Source organism: Pungitius pungitius, chromosome 12, assembly GCF_949316345.1.
Source record: "Pungitius pungitius chromosome 12, fPunPun2.1, whole genome shotgun sequence".
NCBI classification, from domain to species: Eukaryota; Metazoa; Chordata; class Actinopteri; order Perciformes; family Gasterosteidae; genus Pungitius; species Pungitius pungitius.
Window position 1 is genome coordinate 8,539,694 of NC_084911.1, and position 22,844 is coordinate 8,562,537.

Genomic DNA, 22,844 nt, shown 5'->3' on the forward strand with positions numbered 1-22,844 from the left:
CAGTAGTGTGGACTCATTGATAAAACGCCACCACGTGCCACCACAAGGACGCGACATTTTCACATTTCCGGGTCCAACGAAAACGAACCGACTCGCCGCTTTGTGGATTCTGTCGGTGTGAACGAGTCACGGCTTCCGCGGTATAACATCGGAGTTCACCCCCCCCCCCCCCGCCGCCCCGCACGGCCACTGTTACACATCCAAAATGGTGCGCAGCACGCACGACCGGTCGTGCTGCGTGTCAGTCAGCCTTCTGTCCCTAAAAGCCCTCCCCACGCCTCCCTCCCTGTTGCTGTGCAGCTTTGCCGACTCGTCAGCTGATCCTCTTGTTCTCTTTATCGCAGCTGTTTGAGTGTCCGCCCCTTCGTCCTCTTTATTTACACTACCGATGTCACCGTCCATTCAGATTATTGCGTTTTGCCTTCATTTGTTCCACAGTTATACCTGTCAACATACTATTTTTATGAATGCTCTAAGGTGTAGAGGCGCGCGTAGTATTAGTCTCACTGAATCTATATAAGGGGAACACATTTTGTATCATTAATCACCGACTGCAGGATTCGTGGATCGCTTTGATTTGATTTAACGCAGTGGTGCACATCTTATCTTAACAGTGTTTCAAATATAATTCGTATTACAGACATATATCCCCCCCCCTTTTTTTTACCCCTAACGTGTGCCCCTTTGTCGACGGAGTATTTATGCGCTAAATAGTCCTTTGTTTACATGCAGTCCCCCGTCTTTGCGGAAGGAGGCTTTTGGATGCGAGTGTGACTCTTACCAGCTGTTTCCCGCCTTGAAAGCCACCAGATCAGCTGCATACACGCGCACGCACTCACACACACATGCACACTTCTGCAGAGGGGAGGGAGGGAGAGAGAGAGAGAGGGAGAAAGAGAGAGAGAGAGAGAGGTAGAGCGCAACACACAACGAGGGAACCCCATCAGCTGGAAGTCAAGTAACATTACAACTCTCAGCAGCCTGAAACTACTACATTACGCAGGCCGGGACCCACGCGCTACCTGAGGATTTAACCCCGGTGGGATCGCGGGGTTTCTGATCTCTAACGTCGGATTTTCCCCCTCTTTTATCCAACGGAGTTTTTTCTTTCTTTTTTTTTATAAGGAGGTGGTGGGGGGGCGGGTGGCAGACTGGCGAGAGGAGAGCATGGAGTATTTCGTGGTACCAGCTCAGAAGGTGCCTCAACATTACAGGAAAACGGAGAAAGAAGTGATCGGAGGTCTTTGTAGGTGTGTATATTGGTGCTTCGCTCCCGGCGCGCTGCTTGTATTCCGCGTCTGTTTTTGGAGAAGACGCACTCGCGTTGAGGGCAACATGCTCGATCCGATCTGTTATTGTGTACACGACCCACTCAACCGGGGGAGCTGCGGACATTCGTTATCCTCAAACCCCTAAATTGAATCGCGGGTGTAGGGGGGGGGGGGGGGGGGGGGGTGGGATCCGTCTCACGCACCCCAGCGCCCACGCGGTGTTGTTGGTTCGCAACATTTTTGTTGCTAAATCGGTGTAGTATGTGCCTAACAAACATAAACCACGTGGTTCCATGCACACCACGTTACTACTCCGCTACAGGGCGCAACGCGGCTCTATTTATCCTCAAATTACCCCCTCCGTGGCACCCAAAGGTGACCGCGAATGGCGCGTGAGACGGAACGATCACACGAGCGAGTGTTGTTCGGTGCGGCGGCGTGTTTTATACACGCGCGCACCGTGCAGATCGCCGTCTTCGCGCGGAGCGAACAGAAGTTATTGTGGGTAGTGCGGCCATGCTTGTGGCTTGAGCTCAAAGTGTGTGTGTGGGGGGGGGTGGCGGCGCTGGGCTGGTGTTTCTTCGCTCTTAATGGCGCCGTTTTCCCATTAATCTCTAACGTGAAAACGCGCAGCCGCCGCGAAAATCGCCCCCGCGTGAGGTGGCGGTGGTTTTCGGCGGTGTTTCTGTGCGTCACGTCCGCACGTTTCGAGGCGCCTCCACTGCGTCTTTTCATCCCGCACCTCTGCCATGCTGCCTGCCGCATTGTTATAATGGCGGAGGACACGGAGAGTCTGCATGGAAGCGCGGAGGTGGCGTCAGGCACCGGGATGACGAAAGGGGTTCATTTCACCCTTTTGGCTGTATTTCTATTTCTTTACCAGTGTCCGGTAGCGCGGAGGCGCGGGAATTAAAAAAGTGGTGTTATTAATAAGGGGGTGTGTATGTCGCGGAAGGACTTTCAATACGTCCGCAGCTCTCTTTGAAGAGGGAGGCGGAGGGATCTGTTGCTGGTGGCTGTTGGGAATGAAGCGAGCATTGTGGGAGATGTAGTCCTTTTAAAATAAAAAACACATTTGACTTAATTCGTCATTTTTAATCCGTCGAGAATTGCTACACAATAATCTACAATCTACCCTTGGCTAATTTGCTCGAAAAAAACGTGTGTTGCTTTATAAATATACTTTGTCATCTGATTTGTTTTGATCAGTTTAGTACCATATAGTCATCTGGCACGTGACCTCCTGTTTGAAGCTTTCATCCACACAAACCCACGCGGCCCTTTAGTGGTTTCTGTGATTTGTTGAAGCGTCGGCCAAGTTGCTCATGTTTTGCCAGAGGATGTGTTTGCTGCATATGCCGCTGCAGTGTTTAAAAGTGTGTGTGTCTGTGTGTGCATGTATGTATTTATGTGTGTGTATGACTGTGTGTGTGTGTGTGTGTGTGTACACAGCCTTTTTCTATGCAATTGTTTTCAGTGTTTGCACAGAGGCAGCTGAGTCAGTACAGATAAGAGCTTGGCTAAAGAGGGTCCCAGAGATACTGAGCTGGATAGAGTACGCTAGAGGAAGTCGGCTTAACATTTCCACTCAACTGAATTGCAGCATATTATGTCTTTTCCCCACAGCTTAAACGGGGTGAAATATTAGCAGGCTCAATTATGCTCTAATTACATCTTAACTGGAGTTGTAGGCATTGGGGCCACAGTAAAGACCCTTCCGTACTTTTGTAAGTTGTCTTGTGGAACATTACTACTGCTCCAATGGCACCAAACATTTACACTCCCTTTCAAAAGTCAAATTAAGCTGTGTTGAGTGTGCAGCAAGAATGGATCTTGCACTTCTTGGTCTATTCTGCTTTCTGTTGTTTTACATTTTCAATATCAAGTGGTCTGTAAATCACAATACAACTGTGATGTGTGTTTTAAAGATAAGACAACCTGCAATTTTTTATTTGTTTGGAACATAGTTATTTAGATAAAATAGTGACGATTCGACCCTCAGAATCACAGAGTGAAAACGCTGGCAGACATATTAAAATCGACTGTGGCTTTGACCGATGTCCCACGACGTGTTGCACAGGACAGGAGCGATGGTTTTATAACATTCTAGCCCTTGCTGTCGTTGGATTAGGGCTAAAGTTCACTATTTCTTTTTTCAAATTTGTATTCCTTTTATTACTAACTAACTGCTCCCCCCCCCCCCCCCCCCTTCTGTAGTCTGGCCAACATTCCTCTGACCCCCGAAACAGCCCGGGACCAGGAGAGGCGAATTCGCAGAGAGATCGCTAACAGCAACGAGCGTCGTCGTATGCAGAGCATCAATTCTGGGTTCCAGTCCCTCAAAACACTCATCCCACACAGCGACGGAGAGAAGCTCAGCAAGGTGAGTAAGGTGGGTCACAGGAGCGGTCCGAACGAGGTGGTGGGCTGCGCGCACCTTCACAACAAACCCCTCACACGCTGCTGCTTCTTCTTCTTCTTCCTCTTCTTCCCGTTACCCCAGGCTGCCATCCTCCAACAAACCGCAGAGTACATTTTCACTCTGGAGCAGGAGAAGACGCGTCTGCTGCAGCAGAACAGCCAGCTCAAACGAATCATACAAGTAAGGCCCCACCAGGACTTCCTGTCGGTCAGGGGGCTTCATTTCAAGTGTTCATCAAACACGTGTGTATCAAATTTCCGTTTGCTCTCCCCAGGAGTTGAGCGGTTCCTCCCCTAAGAGGAGGCGCGTGGAGGAGAAGGACGAAGGGATTGGCTCACCGGACATCCTGGAGGAGGAGAAGACGGAGGACCTGAGGAGGGATGTGAGCGAGCTAAGGCAGCAGCTGGAGAAAGAGCGGTCCGTCAGGAGGACGCTGGAGGATCAGGTAAAAGCAACCGACGCAACATGTGGCGACCCTAAAGGTCTGTGTCCACACAAGCGCAGAGGCTAACCCCCCCCCCCCCCCCCCCCCGTCGTCTCCTGCTGTGCGTGTCAGCTGCGTTCCCTGGAAGAGCAGCTGTACCCACGGAAACGGAAGGCGATCGCCCATCAGGTCCAGGAGCCCCGGAGCCCGGGCCTGGTGCGCCTGCAGCAGAACAAGCAGCTGGAGATGGACCGTACTCCGGCCCACAGCCCGCAGGTTGGAAACGTTTGCATGTATATCGCTGACGGGGCATAAATGCTTTTGCGGATTAGTCCGATACGTTTAAATGATTGTAACCAAACAACAAAATCTCCAGAGTGCGCTTTTCATGCTTTCATGTTGCAGGCACCAATGGAACAGGATATTATATTAAAATGTTTTTTTTCATGTCTTCATGGATGGGTGTGTTACCACCTTATATTGTTCCTATTGTAGCCCTGAATGGGGAAAACACAGGGTCATTCCCAATGTTTAGTCCTTGAACAGTTTCAGTTGCATTCTACAAACACATCGCTAAATCTGTCCATGGATGGCAGAACAAAGAACCATTTGAGTTTTGATGGGCTTATGTCTTGTTGCATTAAGCAAACGAAATCACGTCTCAATTTGTAACAAGGACGGCGAAGTGGTTCGAAAACAAATCTGAAACGTACAACTTCCTCTGTTTGAAAGAGGAAAAAATACGTTTTACTTTCAAGATTTTGTCATCGTTGCGGACAACCCATTCGAAATGTTTTTAAATTCACTGTTTAATTATAAGCTGGAACCATAATCCTTCTCCTTCCTCCCGTGTGTAGCTGTAAAATTGATTGAAGCATCTTAAAAACCTTCCACGCCCGTACCTGTGCTCATCTCCCAGTGTGCCAGGCGCCACCGCGTAGGGAGACTCACCCGCAGTGTTGAAACGAGCACATCGCGGGTACTTTTTTAGCCGCGGTTTCCTGTTTCGGGAGACCGACCCGTATGCTGTCTGCCCACCCGCCACCGGTGTGATTATCGACTCTGCATAAGAGACTTTGTTTCTGGCCAAGCGGATCTCAGCCATTTGACCTCAAATCAATATCACTGTAAAACCGACAAAGTTACGCTCATTTACAAGGAGATGGGGATATTTAGAATTACTCAAATATATCTTCTTTTTTGTTAGAAACAGATAATACATAAACACTAAAAGCTTGATATGTTCTAACATCACATTTGACCTTCGTCGTATTGATAGAAAAGAAACTAAAAATACATTGAATCTTTAATCAAAAAAGCATTCGGATGTTTTAAAGTTTTTTTTCTTCTTTTTTTGTGATGAAATTGAGATTTATGTTTGTGTTCAAGTTGATCACTACATCCTGTATAGTAATAAGTACGAGCACCTTTAAAAGCACAACGAGTCAGCAGAGCACTCATGAAAAATCTGAGCACCATTGACTTTCCAGGGAAAAATGAGGCGGCTCAAAACACTCGCGTGAAACATCCCAAACGGCAGAGATTAGGTTGGTGAGAGATTCATAGCATCAGGCCTGGTTAATATTAGTATGATGACAGCTCTATTCTCCATTCATTGTGTAATATAGTGCCTGCTCTATGTGCACCGTTAAAGCAAGTATGTATTTCTATGTTATATATATTTATATTAGGTTTTCTCTCCATTTAACTGCACTTTACAATTCAACTTGACCATTTATTATCACAGTGTAGTGGTGACATTAGAATATTGTGTAATTCTTCTTTTCCACCAGATGCTGGCTCCGGCGACCCCGCCTGCGCCCACACACCACGCCACAGTCATCGTCCCCGCACCTGGTCCACCCGCCCCGCCTCATCATGTCACCGTGGTCACCATGGGCCCGACATCCGTCATCAACACAGTGTCCACATCTCGACAGAACCTGGACACCATCGTTCAAGTAAGCGGACGAGAGCGGGTCTCGCCCGAGCCATTTCAGGTGGAATTGTTTTTCCAAATCTGGACACCAGAGGGCGCCGCCGTCACTGACACCACCTGCCCTCTGTCTCCAGGCGATCCAGCACATCGAGGGCACCACCCAGGGGAAGGGAGGCGCCGGCGAGGAGGAGCAGCGGCCGGCGGTCATTGTCACTCCGGGTTGTGTCCTCTCCGACGCAACGGGATCAGACACGGGATCCAACAGCGACGGGCCCAACGACTGCTCACTGCCCTGAGCTCTCGCACGCCGTATACTCGCGCACACACACACACACACACACGTACACACAAAAGGCCCAGGCGGACCGTGGGTGCAGGAGGCTTCAAACCCACAGCACTCTAGTGGACATTAATAGGGGCTGGTAGGGAATTGAAGCAGTTTTTTTATCATTTTTTATTTTCGATCCACTCACATGTTTTGGTTGGGATAGGGCAGCCCAAATAGGTTTACACTCATACATGCAAATCTCTTTATTGTCTTTTTCTGATTATCCTAAAGACCCCGCTGTTTCATACACTTAAACCCATCTCTCTTCATTAATCTGTAGAGAGGTTCTCAGAGAAACTACTTCACTGACTGATCCACAATGACCCGCCATTCTGGCGTAGTAGAGTGTCTGCTAAACGTCACGATTAACATGTATTAAGCCCTGAAGTCATGTGACTAATTCACCAAAAACACAAAAAAAAGAGAAAAAGAGCCTAACAGTGTGGCGTCATCCCCACCAAACACCGGAGCATTTTGGTTTTGGATCCTTTAAAGGTTCTCTGAGGTGTTTGGACAGACACTGTGAATCAACAAGACTGTTTCAAAGTTCCACCGTTTAAACTGGATGAAAGAAAATGTCGTTTTACTCCTATGAAGTCTACTTTTTCATGTTTTTTTGGTTTTTTTTTAAAGCTCCCATATCCAGCAACTTAAAGTGATTGTACTGAAGAGAAGGAAAAACAAAAAACGCACAAAATCAATGGGAATTAAAGAGCTGTTTTCATGGGTTACTGGTGCTCACAAAAAAAGGTACAGCAAAGATTGGAAGGAGAAAGTGCGCTTACAGGTGTTTTTGTTGTTGTTGTTTTTTTTGCCATTTCCTTACTGGGCTGGGTTCCCAGTAATCCCACATATGTAATAGGCATGTTCTTCTTTTATACTCATTGCCTGACAAAATGATCAGTGCCCTGTCCTTAAAAAAAAAACCCTCCCCTCTTAAATTTTAAAAGCACCTCGCTTGTTAAGCAAGCTAATCTGTGGGTACATTTGAGTGATTTTGTGTGTGTGTGTGCGCAGGGCGGCGTCCCAGACTCTGGCAGTCTGCGACAGCACCGCGTTTGCCTTGGAGCCAAGGCAGACCTGCGCACACACGTGCACACGACACTCACACAAACGTGACCCGTACACAATCACTCGTATGCGCAATCGTAAAGGCTTGGTTCAGGCAGCCCGCTGCAGTGGAGTTTCTTTGCCCAAAGTCGGGAAATCTGTCAATGCAGACTCTAACTGAAATACAAGGAAAGATCCCGGTGGAGTGGTTTGAATGTGCTACGGAGGCGACGGTGGTTGGTCACACGCGCTCTATGCATCTATTCCCATTATGCGCGCTTTTCGTCCAGTGTGCCATTTAACGCGTTTCTGTTCTGGATTGTTCTTTTAAATGTTCCTGCCTGGAAGTGGGGCTCGACAGGCTGACAATAAGAGGCCACTTGCCTTACTAGTGATCCCCTGGGTGCAGGGAGGCGCTGTGAAGCCAGCCGCAACACAGCCTCCGGGGCCTGAGAGATGGACCTGAACACTTGAACCGCGGCTGGTTGGTGGTCGCTGGAGTCCCTCCGGTTCCCCCCCTCCCCCCCCGCCCCCCCCAGCCCCAGCCCCAGCCCACACTCTCCAAACAGGCTTGTAAACAACCTGGTTAGTAGGAACATATATTCCCACTTTATTTTGTCAATTGTTCTATGTTTTATTTTGTTTGCCATAAATTTCAATAGGTGATCTGTTGTACTAATACATTCAAGCTCTTCTTATGTAGTTTTCTCCGGGACTATTCAAAAATACAGGCTGTACCTGCTTGGATTTACAGTTAGATCCGCGCCCCCTTCATGTGCACTATTAAAGCCAGATGTGTGGTGAAAGAAATCCACAATCAAATGTTGACATTCCGTATCATTTCCCAAATGTTTCCATGTTGGGTTCAAGTGAAAACCTGATCAATTTAGATATCAGTTACATTTAGCGCTTTTCATCATTGGAGTCTTCTGGATCAATACATAGATGGAGCTTTGACTGCTGGACAGATAACGTGTTCATTTGAACGCCAACTCATCTATCGTGATGTATGTCAGAAATGTTGATGCCTGCTGCACTGAAAGTGAAGGCAAATCATGGGACATCTTCCCAGTACTTATCACTAGAGGCGGCGGAGTGCTGAATATGGAAAATGTGACTCGCGAGCGATGCTTTTTTTTTGTAGAGCCTTGTGATTTATTGTCCTTTCCTCTGAGTATCTGCGTTTGATCATTTTCTGCTGAATCCCAGAGCTGTTTTGTTCCATCGGTGTTTCAGGAAACGTGACATATCCACTTGTCAGATGAGTAGGGTGGGCACCGGGATCATTAAACCAGGTTATGATTACAAAGCACTTACTGTAATGTACTGGAGTGCGCCTCTTTCATTTATGTAAAGGGGCATCTCCTCCGCTGAAGCTCTTTTAGGGTTTTGAGTAAAAGCCACACCGCTGTGTATCCCCCTTTCCCTCCAACATCCAGTTTGCTCCTCTCATTTTGTTCATGCTCCCTTTGTTTATCAACTGTCAATATCTCTTGTGTCCCTTCGCATTTCACAGCTCCCTCCTCTCCCTCTCCTTTTGTCTTAACTGTAACTCTTTTTTTTTGTTTTTAGACCTGTCAGTGCATATTGGTTGTCAAGAAGCTATTTTGTTGGCTGTTTTTGTTCTTAAGAGAAACGGTTTGGGGATAAAGAGGCTTGTGCCTTTGTAAAGAGAATAATAAAGTTTGTACTTTGTTTTTTATGAATTGGGCCAACTGTGTGTCTTTTCTCTGTATGAGTATTTTATTCCTAATAGTGACTCTTCTTTGGCGTTTTTATGGCACCGTGATGCTATAAAACCAGCTGAATTAGTCTCATTTCTAGTTTCGGTTGGCCGTCACTCAAACATTGCAGTTGATGTACAAGTGTCGATTCCCGATTGGTGGCCGGTGTTGTGAAGCCCCCCCCCCCCCCACCCTCCCAGTGCCTCTCTTGCTTGACAGCTCATTGCTAATTTAAGATCGTCCACCTTATGTGTGACAGCTAAAGTGTACTCTGGTGACAGTAGGTGGCATCTCCTGCCATCATCCCCTGACACGAGTTCATTCATTCCAGGCCTCTTGTTCACACCCTGACACGTTCATTCTGAAATAACTTGGTTTTCTGTGTCCACAGAGGCTCAATCATTTAAAAAATGTTTGCATATTGTAGCGATGTGCAATGACCGTAAGTCAGCATAGACATAGTGTCCAAAAACTAAATATTTGACTGTATTATTATTATGTTCTTGCGCCGGTGGGACATGGAGCAAATAGCAAATCTATGTGAGGTATTTAGGTGGCTGCTTTTTTTGTATTTTTTTAGACAAACATCCAAAGCTCAACTGTAATTTGCCTTGTTGAGCAAAGGCGCAGCACGGTGTACTTCCTATCGGTCAAAGAGTTATCTTTGTCTCATAGACTATAGCTGTGTGTCTGCACTAATGCGGATAAAATAAAATCTTGATTTCGATCGCAGTGACAGTGGCATCAAAGCCACAGCAAACATTGTAATAAAAAGACCGCAAATCATGCCAGAGTCTGTCAGTCATCTTTAATAAACAAAATATTAATGAAATGGCTGAGAATAAGAATTTATCAAGTTTATTGCGATCAGGGAAGTTCTTGTGCAGGCAGTGTATTGTTGGGACGTTGGATGAACATGAGTAAAAAAACGCCTGCCATATTTTCGGATTCATTTACGGTTAAAATGTTAATTCCCAAGGAATGGTGAGATTTTGTTCACCCTGGACTTTCTGCTTGGGTGTGATAAAGCAGTAATGTGCCGAGTGTTAATTTGTGTTGGGGATTCTAGGTAGACCTTGAAGGCCTATATGTTCCAGTCATACATTATAATCTGCTCTCAAACGATCTAATTAAGGATCATTTTTACATAATTTGTGTTTCAAAGAAGCTGCTTATGCATTACAACGTGTATAAGGAGTTCAAGGGTTAGGAGACTATTAAAAGAAAAGTTCAACATTCATATTCCCATTGTTGCTAAGAGTTGGATGAGAAGGACAAAGCTGGATCAAGTAGCCTAATTCAGCACAAAGATTTAAAGCAGCTAACCATTATATCGAAAACGTATACTCTGAAACATAATCTCTTTAAATCATTGTCCGAGTGAAGTTGTGTGATCCTGCACTGACACACAGAGCCAAGCCTGGGTGCATTTATTTCAAGGCCAGAGCTGCGACCTCACTAAACGGGAGAGTCAGCTGCTTGACTCCCGCAACACCTCCAACGCACAGACCTCAGCCCCTCCACCCACGGCCCTCTCTATGCCCCGCCTCTTCTCTTTGCATGCCCTTTAACCTTCCTGCCTTGGTATATATAGTCTGTGTGACTATCACAGTTCTCCTGGCAGCCACCATGAAGGGTACGGTCTTGATCTGCTGTTTCCTCTCCCTGCTGCAATTGCAGGCCACAGCAGGTAAGACTTTTAGATGGTATTTTTGGTCAAACATCGGGTGGATTCCTGGTATTTTATGTTGGTTGGTACACCATGGGAACGGTATGTGTTTGGGTCCAAATGCTGCCGATGGATGAAATAGTGATGCGTTGTAATTTTAGAGGCTGGTTAAATGAATGTTTAATTAATGGATGATTGCTCTGTTGCTCGTTCATACTGTGACCTTCCAGAGATTCAGACGCTGGGACGTAGACTATTAGTAGACGGCCTGAAGTAGCTCTTGTGTCCATCCTGCACACACTTTGGTCAGGAATGGCACAGTTTTTCTAGAGGCAGAGTGCGTTGGGGACGGTCACATTCATGAGGGCACCAGCCGAGGATAGACAGTGACAGAGACAGAAATGTAAGCCCTTTGCTACCAAGGAGGACTATTTCAAATCTTTCTCGGTTTATAATTAAACTGTTGGCACCCAGCACAAAATTTGAGTGGGCGCCTGTTGTCTTTTTAATCATCAAACTCCAAAATACACTAACATTTCTTTTGATGAATAAAGAAATGTCTTGTCAGAAATAGAGTTGAGTCTACAAAGGACAGCAGTTGAGAATAATTCAAATGAGAGTTCAGGCTCTCCTGTGGACTGACAGCAAGTCAGCTGTCCTAATGTATGGCACCTGCTGATGGAAAGTCTTAGAATAACCAAGGAGAGAGAAGCCATGCGGGAACTTGAATGAACATTTAAAGAAGTGCGTCTCTTTGCGTCAACTCTATTTTCGACAGCTTGGTTTGGAACTGTTAATCCAGACCATAAATGCTATTAGGGGACTACATTTCCTGTGATAATAATCCATAACATTATAAACTACAGGGATTGAGACAACCTCCCAATTTGATGGCGTAATCACAATGGTTTGGACTGGGGCTTTACCCTTGTCCGTCACCCTTGTCCGTCCTTGGGGCGGCGTTCAGCTCCACGGCCCCGGGGCCCAGGGCTCCATATTCTACGCTGCTGTCAAGTGTCTAAGATTGGAAGACCTCCTGAAACCCAACACTGTTCATTACAGTTCCTCCCTCCCTCGCCCGGCACTCCCCTCTCCTTCTGACTCCCGACCCCTCCCGGCCCCCGGGCCTCCCTTTAGATACACAGCACAGCTGCTGTCACTCTGCACTGTCACAATCGCAATTTATTCCCAGCAGTTGACCTTATAGGGACATGCATTCTCCAGGCAGGAGGGGCCTTGCTCTGGCTGCAGCTCGTGCCTGCATCGAACCCTTCTCGCGCGCCTGTGCATCCTTTGGTGCTCATTTTTCAAAGCTGCACAGCAGACGGGAGCTTTGAGTCTAATACCTGCAGGGCATGAACAGCTATGAGATTCGCATACTCCTTGCCGCTCAGTGTGTAATTATTGGTGTTATTGATCGGTTAGATCATTGTCAGGATCCCCATTCGTCAGGTTTTGTGTACGGTCTGTGAGAAATTCCGCTGACCCAAATCGACGTGGTAATCTCGATGTTGTCTTTTCTCAAACAAAAGTACAGCCCTGGAGCCCGTTGAATACATCAATATCACAATGTCTACATTGGGATGTAAAGCAGTGCCGTTGTGCCTTTTGAAATCATCGGTCTGTAAAAATATACGTGTGGACATCATTACGCTTTGGTATAGCAGTGTGAACACACCGGTAGGTGTATCAAAGGCCAAAAATATCTCCCAGACATGGTGAGCTCATCTAACGCTGCATGAATAATTTCCATTTAGTCATCCACCTGCATGTGTTCAATGTCTCTAATCTTTCATACCAAAGCATGGAGCAGAGAAAGCCCATGTTTTCAGGTGGTATGAAGATGTCAGTAGGCCAAACTGGCCCCATGATTGCTGCTCACTTGTCATGTTGTAAACACAGGTTGCTATAGTAATGACTGGGTTATTTTAAGGTTGCCAGAAACCCTACACTGATCAGGTCTTGTGTGAATGGCGTTGACCCGACCACCGATGATTGAATCCACGTTCAGAGTTTGCTGTCATATCTGGTGTTCCAGTGTGAAATAGGTTTTAAGAAAGGCTGCTAAACAAACATTAAATGTCATTAGTGCCAATACATCTACAACATGACGGTAAAATGCAACTCCCGAGAGCTGACTTGCATGCAAATATTTCATAGCCTCTTTGGGACCTTGATTAGTTCTTCACACCAATATGTCTATACTTGAGTGGTAACACTATCCGTCCTCCATGCAGTAAAAACATCTCTGACCTCCTCATTTTGCAGAAGGGGGACATGGGAATTTAAAGATGCACTCTCTCCACGTGATGACCTCTGATGGTATGTGGATGTGTGGGACATCCCTGCGCTGGCGGTATTAGAAGCACCAGTCACACACAACTGCCTTACAACACAACCCTTCTTCAGACAAGCCACCCTGTCCCAGGAGGACATGACGTGCTCTCCTGGCTTTTTAACAGGAGAGCAGAGGTAGAGGCATCAGATCAACATCTCAGGGAACAGTGCCATCCTTTGAGCTGGTCACTACTATATGTCCACTTGTCAATGGTCCTTTAGACGGCTAACACAACAAATTACAATCTGTATGTGGCTCAGATCACATGGTCTCTATGAGCTACCATTGGTATTTTCTGTTTGGCTGTTTTGTTTTTTCACCCCGGAATTCAATTAATACATTCTGTGTTGAATAAATATTTGTTATTTCTTGTATAAAATGCTTAAGTTAAACAATAAGGTGTCTTATTTGCCAAATATTGGTACTTTATTTGAAATGAGTTCATATGAGCTACTATACCAGTTAAAAGGAGCTCTCAGGCCAATGGCATGCATTACAGGGTCCACCCTCAGAGATGTTGATGTTTCTGGGTCTCCAAACTGACTAAATTAGGAGGCAACTTTTCTGCCCCCTCCGCTGTCCATCTTCTGACCCATTGTGGGTCTATTTTTGACTCTGGGGGAGTTCTGGCTCCACAAGCTGTGCCACCTGTTGCAATCCGTGGCCTCTTCTTGCCACGCCCTGCACGAGCTCTGCTGACTGCTCTCACAACTCGGACCCCTTGCTAAAGAACTAAACGATGTGGATTTTTTACGCCAATAAGTTAATTTGGTATTAGGTGGGCTGTAGGTTGTATTTAGCTGCCCACCGAATGGCTTTGCATTGTAGCATTAATCTAAATCCTTTAATATTTTACCAACTAGTGGTTATGTAAAAAGATTCTACTCTGTGTTCATTTGAATGAAGCCGATGCCTCTCTCCATGGATCTTTCCGGTGGAACCCCCCCGGCCTCCAGTTAAGGTCACCTGAATCCCCCTGTGCTCAGGATAAATCCTTTCACTGGGGAATCCAGGCCTGTCGCCCTCATCGTGTTCATAATTCAATTTAACGGTACGCTCCAAGCTGAATATGATCCTGGGATTTTGTAGATGTAGAGATATGCCAAAATGTACATGGCTGCAGATAGGACACACAGTTCATGTCCATATGACAACATAATGCACAAAGGGTATTCCCTGGTTGTATTTTCTGACTACGTAACACTGTTTGTGCTTTTGTTCTAACGAGAGTCTTTGTAGACAGAGCTCAAGATGTGTTTTTGTTTAATGTATTAATTGCATTGGACAAGATTGGCTCAATAAGACAAGACTGTTTTAGGGAAGTGCAGAGCCTTCAACAGTATAAATATGTTCATACATCTATCGTTCTTAACAGTAAAGGTTGTCTTTAAAATTGCGCAAATATAGACATTTCACACTTACAGGAGGTGATTGACCTTCTTTCTGATGATTGAATAGCCTCCACACAAGGATCTATAGTTGAGGTGTGACTTACTCAGCCACCGAGGCTTAAATCTCCAACAATCCCACTGGATGTGCTGATGCCAACAGAATGTTTCTCCAAACTAAGGCAGGGTTGTGTGGCAACAGGCTCACTGCGGACACGTGGTCCCGGGCCGCAGATGTCCGGGGTTCAACTCTACTGGCGCCTGCAGGGTTAATTTTGAGCACGGATGCAGGGCCCGCCTTCTGCGGGGCAACACTACCTCTCTGATCTTTGCAGACCCCTGTCCCAGTGCTTCCATCAAGGGATTCACTGGATTGGGAGGCGTTAACATACTCAAAGCAGTAAAGGCCCGCTCAAGAGGCTTGTGTTAAAAGACACAAGTGTTCTGAGTGACGAGTCGAGTTACAGAATCGCTCAGTGAGCTTGGTGTGTGCTGCAGGGAAAGGCTCGGTACAGTGGAGAGTTTGGACATGTTCCTCACAAGCCACTGCCGCCCCAACTCAAATCATCCTTAGTGTCCTCCTGAAAGACGACTACTTACAAACACACTTCATTGTGTAATTCGTCATGACTCGATATGACATATGGCAGACATGTGCACCAGTGTTGGAGACGGTTGCAAAGTGGCTGCCATCTAATCACACATGAAATCACTCACCGTTGGCTCAAGAAGAAAGAAACGACTGTAGTGATCACCTGACCTATTATGCAGGATTTTAAATAATTTCAATTGGAAATATTGAAGTAATTTCTGGCACTCTTTCCAATCAGATGCATTAAATGATGACACATTTTCTTTTCTCTTGCTTTGTTCTGGCAATATCGGATATACATCCTCTTATTGTATCACCACATCCTATTCTCACACTTGGAAGAATACAGACCAGTCACTGAATCTTTTTAGCCACCGCAGTATTACTCATACCCCTATTAGTCTTTTAGTCTGGCAGCTAACCTTTAGGTTTTTCTGGTTCTTGCACACTGCTCGCAGCAACATTAAACAGGCTTATTTATAGCAGGTGGAGAATCACTGGTGCTGCATTGTTCCTTAAGCAGCAGCGTGTGTCATTGCTGGCAAATGAAAACTGTTGCTCTCCAAAAGAGCAACAGTCGGAGTCTCATTTAAAGACTGAGCCGTGCTTTATTATTGTAGGGGGTATTTCCTAGTTGTTACATAATTGTTTACCTTTGCACATACTGTGATGAAATGCTGCTTTTTAATATAAAATATTAATCATAGTGTTATTTTACATTCTACCTTGGTTTCTCATATGTTTGATTATGACTCCTCTTAACGTATCTTACATTCAAGCCAAATGAGGTAGGAGTCGAAAGGACCTGGGAATTTGGATAAGATGGTGAGAGGGGTGTATCTGAGTGTTTATTTGATTTAAAGCCGCCCAACTCCATGCGCTGTGACTAAAGGAAGTGGCTAAAGCGGGTCCACCCTCAGGTCTAAGATGTCTGTGAAATAATATTTAAACCTCCAACACCAAAATGATTCGGCTTTACACAAGTACATTTTTGATATTGAATGTATTAGTTTTCAGTCTGTCGAGTTTTCTGTAATATTTATGTGCAGGACAGGTGTGCAGCTGAGGAGGTTGGATCAAACTTTTCAGTTGAGCAATGAAGCACAGATTTACATTTTGACATTAACATTAAGTCAGCATTTGATGTGTTTTCTGTGCCAGTAAACTATGAATGACTACAATCAATGCCCCCCTTCATCGACTACTATTGGATTTAAATTCCAGTAGCACGCTTTAAATGCCTTTTTAAAATTCAGAAACAACTCTATTAAGGCAGAGTCTGTTAGCTAGAATAACAGGCCCATAACACTTCAGGGACCTAGAAGTATGAGCCAGGAGGATTTCCCCTCTCCTCCCATATGAAGCCCATAGCCGTGGCAGCTTTGCCAGAAGCCGGATTGAGTGGGAGGCGATACACGGAGGCTTGGACACACAAGGAAAGACCTGCAATAGCTGCAGGCCTGTGATAGTTGGGTAAAAGAATTGCAGAATTGCACATTATTATCTCATAGTGTGTTCCATGAGGAACTAGGAAAGTGTCTATCTTTCTCTTTCTCTCTATCTTTCTCTTTCTTTCTATCTTTCTCTTTCACTTTCTCTCTCTCTCTCTCTTTTTCTTTCTATTTCACTTTCTCTTTCTCTTGCTCTTACTTCCTCTCTCTTTCTCTTTCACTTTCTCTGTCCTCACTAGGGCCCTCTCGTCTTTGCTGTAGCTATAATGCCCCCGGTGATGACAAAACAAACGGCCAAGTTTGCTTTCAGCACTTACTTTCTAAATTAAGAGCTGATTGCACTAACAGCTGAGAGTGAGCCGAAGTGGACAAGACATGTTCAAGGTTATTTTCTCTCTCGTTCGTTGTCCCACAAACAAACACAATGTTTTATGCTTGCTATCATTCAAATAGGAAGAAAATCGAGATAGACGCTAAAGAAGAGCACACATGTATCGACTGACATTGCTCCAGCAGTTGGCGTCTGTGGCATAGTTTTATTTAACATATTATCAATATATTATTATTATTATTATTTATCAATGTTTTTATTATATTGAGAGCCTCAGCATGACAATGCCCCTTGATTGGTTTTCAGCCTCCCGGGTCCACTTTGGTTATTCATTTTGTCAGATCATGAAGACATGCAGTGAGGGGTTCTTTTCTCGTTTTTACAGAGGAAGAAGAAGGAGATGATTTCATCTCCGTCCTCAGGGACAGATCTCACATCGACGAGACGCTGAGGCTTGCAACGGAGGAAAAGGCAGGAGACTATGCAGGTGAAGGTTCATGCTTGCTTGTACTGTGTCTGACCAATACACATAAAGCAGAACTAGTTGAAAACGTGTTATCCTTCTCACTCCCTGATTTTCTTTTCTTTTTCTTTTTAAATAAAGCAATCTGCTGCATATCTGTAATTATTGCCATTTTACTGTTTTCAGCCTTCTAAAAACTAAAAACTAAATCATGTAAAAATATTCAGTTTTCCCATTATTCCAGGGCCATATTAGGAATCAATAGGCTGAATGGCTGGGAGCCACTGTACAATCATTCAAAAGTGAGACATATTCCCAAAGTGCTGGCAAAGAAACATTTGTACCCAGATTTTATGGATTTTAAAATCTTATTCTCTTCATCATGGCCAATCCAATGGTCACCCCATCCTCTTTTTAGTCTCCTTCATCCTTTCTCCTCTCTCATCTTGCACTCCAGCGGCTCTGGAGCGGTTGCGGAAGATCTACCACACGTCCATCCGGCCGATGGAGCAAGCCTACAAGTACAACGAGCTGAGGCAGCACGAGATCTCAGGTATCACAGAAGCTTTGGCTGCACCTCTACGTCGTTCTCACGTGTTGGTTTCTCTGTTTGGGTTGCTTTTGTGACTGATTTGTTGACAAACAAATCATCCTCACAACATCAACTGGTATACAGGAATATGTTTTTTATTTCATCTTATGTCACCTGTTCAGGGGGCTCTCGGGGTCCCAAGTTATGCGAGGGCAGTTATTTATTAATTGTTCCTTTAGAGATCATTTGAAGGCATTTAGGCACAGAAATAGTAATAATTTATCGTTATCTCGATTCATGCTACTTAAAAAAAATATTTCTTCCCCTTTTCTTCTATTCATTGACATACTTTTGGTAAATGAGTGTGTACTGTTTCTTTACTGTAAGATACTGCACAACTGCACACTGAAGGAAATAAAGTTTGCCCTCTTGGGGCCTTTTAGGGTTGGCATGCCTACAAATATCACACTTGCATCATGCTTCAAATTAAAATAGAAAAAATATTCACTTTATCGCCCGACAAAAAATGCGGACCATCCATTCGTATATGGACATGTTTGACACATCAGGTCAAATATGCGAATACATACTCACCCGTTCATTCAAATTGTTACTCCACCCCTCCCTGGTGCTACCGGACATCTCACACCCTCACTCCTCACTCTCCTCCACCTCCTGTTCCCTTCACCTCTCTATACCTCACCTCCTCCTGTACCCAACCCCTGCGCTCCCCTCATCTAACAGCCTACCCCGGACGAACCCTGGGGGACTCATCCACAGGTGGGTGTGGGCGGGGCTTACCTGTGCATGGCACGCCCGAAAGTGCTCATCCCCTTTCTTTCCTCCCCTTCATTTGTCCACATTACACGTGTGAGTCACTTAACCTTAAACACACTGCTTACTTTGGGTGGCACTCGGGTGTAGCATCGCATATTTGGGGTGTGTTCAAAGTGATCCACAGGAGAACGGTTCGACCCAAACAGAGCAGTGCAGCAGCAGTTCTCTGTGTGGATCAAAATAGCTTCACGCTTTTTTGATTCACCTTCAGAGTTTCAACCAAAGCTCCGTAATTTAAATTCCATATAAAAGAATTAAAAGGGAAGAAATTTAAAATTTATAAAGTTTTTGAAATGTTCAGATTGATAGTGGGTTTTTATTTACAGAGAAACCAAGCATTAAGGTGTGCAAAGTATAACATGTGAAATATGGAGGAGGTTGCATGTGCAGTTCTGGCTTTCTCAAAGGACATCGAGGTGTGAAACACTGGGACACTGGTGGGAGAGGATTGTCAGTGTTTGACTTGTGGGTATCTTGCTGACTTTTGGTCTTTTTTTTAAATCATTTTCAAACCCTCTAGAATAATACTGATTTTGATAATGTCTATTTTTTTTCATTGGTTCATTTTATCCTCATTTTCTTTTGAATTCAGCCAGCTTTGGATAAGTGGGTTAATAAAAAACTTGACTGCCTCCCACCCGAAACCATGTCCACTCACAACACACACAGCAGGTTGTTATGAGACACACCGCTTGCTCGGAAAGCTTGCACTGATGAGTCAATGGCGCTGCTTTGACATTGTTCACCGTCATGGCTGCAACACTTCGCTGAGATTTAGCTTATGCTATTAAACAAGCATAACAGCTTCAACGCACCTTTTTTTAGTCCATTTTTCTTCATATTAACTTTAATATTTCTCTGCGCTGCTGATTGAGACTGAAAATGCTATCTGGATCACCAAAACCACAAACATTTTGTGTTTTGGTTAAACTATCCTTATAAGGCACAAAGTAATGGAGAATCTTGCAAGCGTTAGCTTCCGTTGTTAACAGGGAACAGCTCAGGTTCTCGTGCCTTTTGTTCTCAGCCACAATAAAATCCCAGCAAACTAGTTATCTTGTAAATTGTCATATAACATTTGAAATGGATTTGAGTGGTTCTCATTATTCAGCCATCCAGCAGAGATTTTAACAACGGTTGTCACTGCTTTCCTAACAGATGGAGAGATTACCTCCAAGCCCATGGTGCTTTTCCTGGGACCCTGGAGTGTAGGAAAGTCCTCTATGATCAACTACCTCCTGGGCATGAACGACAGCCCCTACCAGCTCTACACAGGCATGTTACACAGATTTCACTCTCATTCTTTCTTTCTTTCTTTCTTACGTAGGCAGATAGCATCAGAGAGGTACTGTAAAATATTAACGATGACTTCTTAAGAAGGCGCAAAGTGATCTATAACATTTTTAGTACCACTGCTCAAAACCCTTTGGAAATATGAGGATCCCATATCCCAAACAAGCCAGAATAAGGTCAGAACCAGTACCATGATATTTATATATTCTCAACAGCAACATATAAACTGATTGTTACACATTATAACACCTACAGGGGTTCCCCTTTGCCCGCACAAAAATCAATTTTACAAATAGACAAAGTAGATCCAGAGTTATTATACTTTTTATCATGGGTGTGCCATTTTCGGAGCAAAGAGGCCAAAAAAGAGGCTAGTGTCCAAAGCAGCTTTGATCTATGTTTATTTCTATGTTCACATCCCTCTCATCTGTGCCTTGATATGATGTTATTTACCCCTGTGTTTCTCTTCTTGATACTATACCATTTCTTCCTCTTGGTTTCCACCAATTTGTCTTCAGGAGCGGAGCCCACTACCTCTGAATTTACTGTAATTATGCACGGGGAGAAGATACGCTCCGTTGAGGGTATCGTCATGGCAGCAGACAGCTCCCGGTCCTTCTCTCCCTTGGAGAAGTTTGGCCAAACCTTCCTGGAAAAACTGATCGGTATCGAAATGCCCCACAAGCTCCTGGAGCGTGTGACCTTTGTGGACACGCCAGGAATCATCGAGAACAGGAAACAGCAGGAGAGAGGTAAGTTCGCAGGTTTTTTTAAACATCGCAGCAGCCGGCTGAACCGAGCATTTAGTGCTGTATTCATTCTCTTCTTCTGTCCAGGCTATCCCTTCAACGATGTCTGCCAGTGGTTCATTGACCGCGCTGACCTGATCTTTGTGGTGTTTGACCCCACCAAGCTCGACGTTGGCCTCGAGCTGGAGATGCTCTTCCGGCAGTTAAAGGGCCGTGAATCACAGATCCGCATCATCCTCAACAAGGCCGACAACCTGGCTACCCAGGACTTAATGAGAGTCTACGGAGCGCTCTTTTGGAGCTTAGCTCCCCTCATCAATGTGACCGAACCCCCTCGCGTCTACGTCAGCTCCTTCTGGCCATATGACTATGCGCCTGATACCAGCCGAGAGCTCTTTAAGCGAGAAGAGATCTCCCTCCTGGAAGACCTGAACCAGGTGATTGAAAACCGCATGGAGAACAAAATTGCCTTCATCCGCCAGCATGGCATCCGCGTTCGCATCCACGGCCTGCTGGTAGACCGCTACGTCCAGACCTTTAAAGAGAAGATGAGCTACTTCAGTGACCCCGAGCTAGTCTTCAAGGAGATTGTGGACGACCCAGACAAGTTCTACATTTTCAAATCCATCCTAGCCAAGACCAACGTCAGCAAGTTTGACCTGCCCAACCGCGACGCTTACCGTGACTTCTTTGGCGTCAACCCGATCACCAACTTCAAGCCCTTGACGGCTCAATGCTCCTACATGGGTGGCTGTCTGCTGGAGAAGATTGAGAGGGCAATCACCAATGAGCTGCCTGCCCTTCTGAGCAGCATTAACTCTGGGAAGCAGCCGGGCCTGTCCTCCTGCGAGGCAACTGGCTGTGGTGAAAAGCCAAAGAATCGCTACCGGAAGAACTGAGGAAATCAAAACAACTTGAGTGGGGAAAGAAAGAAGAGAAAGTGGGCCTGGTGGAAGCCAACCCTTGTTGAGGAGACGGAGGAGAATAGCGTGTGTGTTTTTTTCCCTCATGAGAATATGGGGGAGGTGCATTTAGGGACTGTGGGAATGAGGCAGGTAGAGGGAGGGGAGGGTCATTGTTTGATGAGGCAGCTTAAGGACACAAGTGCTGAAGAAATGAGAACATACCACTGATCACTGAGATTTGATGTGCTCCTCTCTCCCTTGCACAATCACTTTGGACTGTCTGGGATTTGGGGCGGGAAGTAACGATGTGAAGAAATACTGAAATTAAAGATCAAATAAAAATTGAGATGAGATTAAAAACAGTCCAATACCAGCCCCCTTGTATGTGAATTATCCGGGAAAAAGTAGAAACAGGACTTGCTAATTTGTGCTATCCAATATTGAGAATTGCATTGCAGAAATTAAATTCCATGGCCTACAGAAGCAGATTTTGAAGTAGCCTTGCTGTACAAAGCCTTTGTGTTCGTCATCCAAACGTTTGCTTTTGACATAGATTCACTTTAACATTGCATGTCAGATTGATTTAATCGATACGTGCATGCCCTGCTAATATAAAGTCATATTTCCATGTCCAACTGAAACATGAACCAGCCCGGCAGTGCAAATACGGCTTTTTTCCATTTTAGTTTTATGCGCTCACCTGTCCTGGTTGTTGACAATCGATGAAATGAGCACTGTGATGGAAGCAGAGGTCAGGTTAAAGGGTCAGACTCTTCAGAGCAGGGTGGGTACATTCATTCTGCTTTACTTCTTAACTGTTCTTACTGTTTCTGTCTTGGTCTATTTGGCTGTCTTTGGCATACTGTATTATGATGTTTTCCCGAACAATAAGCTTCCCGGCTTTTTTTTAGCTGAACGACCATAAAAATACCACATGAAGAATGTGTTAGATTATAGCTATCTTTAGCCATTTCTTCTGCAGGGTAAAAGCTATTTAGTGATTTGTGTGTGAAAACGATCTATATGGGCATCGATGCAGGCTCTGTTTTTGTACTGAACATCGACTGCTATACAGCTAAGCTTCCTCTGCAAGATTGTTTATTCCCAGCATGCGGAACAAAAGAGGGCCGAAGGTGGA

General features: G+C 45.2%; 2 protein-coding genes across 8 annotated transcripts in view; both read left to right on the plus strand.

Annotated features, from left to right (window-relative positions):
* Window positions 1-9,140, plus strand: part of tfap4 (transcription factor AP-4 (activating enhancer binding protein 4)) — a 16,614-nt gene extending 7,474 nt beyond the window's left edge. For 2 of the 6 annotated variants that reach the window (XM_037475486.2, XM_037475484.2), the window contains exons 2-7: window positions 3,489-3,663; window positions 3,775-3,873; window positions 3,968-4,138; window positions 4,250-4,393; window positions 5,911-6,078; window positions 6,191-9,140. In XM_037475486.2, coding sequence (XP_037331383.1) covers window positions 3,580-3,663; window positions 3,775-3,873; window positions 3,968-4,138; window positions 4,250-4,393; window positions 5,911-6,078; window positions 6,191-6,352 — 828 coding nt within the window. In that variant the 5' untranslated portion in view covers window positions 3,489-3,579 and the 3' untranslated portion in view covers window positions 6,353-9,140. The other 4 variants (XM_037475482.2, XM_037475483.2, XM_037475487.2 and 1 more) reach the window with 4 other exon arrangements.
* Window positions 9,141-10,733: 1,593 nt separating this feature from the next.
* On the plus strand, window positions 10,734-22,066 carry srl (sarcalumenin). 2 transcript variants are annotated; one of them, XM_037475979.2, is made up of 7 exons: window positions 10,734-10,848; window positions 17,313-17,414; window positions 17,848-17,943; window positions 18,667-18,702; window positions 19,918-20,034; window positions 20,571-20,804; window positions 20,889-22,066. In XM_037475979.2, exons 1-7 carry the CDS (start codon window positions 10,788-10,790, stop codon window positions 21,698-21,700), a joined length of 1,458 nt encoding a protein of 485 aa, XP_037331876.1. In that variant the 5' UTR covers window positions 10,734-10,787; the 3' UTR covers window positions 21,701-22,066. The 2 variants fall into 2 exon arrangements, with proteins under 2 accessions (XP_037331876.1, XP_037331877.1); XM_037475980.2 differs by lacking the exon at window positions 18,667-18,702.
* The last annotated feature ends 778 nt before the right edge of the window (window positions 22,067-22,844 follow it).

What these genes read in the sequence shown, in the direction of transcription:
- srl (XM_037475979.2), top strand. Translation starts at nt 10,788, where the DNA reads ATGAAGGGTACGGTCTTGATCTGCTGTTTCCTCTCCCTGCTGCAATTG. An exon ending in GCAATTGCAGGCCACAGCAG is followed by an intron (nt 10,849 to 17,312) that starts GTAAGACTTTTA and finishes TCGTTTTTACAG; the next exon opens with AGGAAGAAGAAGGAGATGAT. An exon ending in GAGGCAGCACGAGATCTCAG is followed by an intron (nt 17,944 to 18,666) that starts GTATCACAGAAG and finishes CTCATCTAACAG; the next exon opens with CCTACCCCGGACGAACCCTG.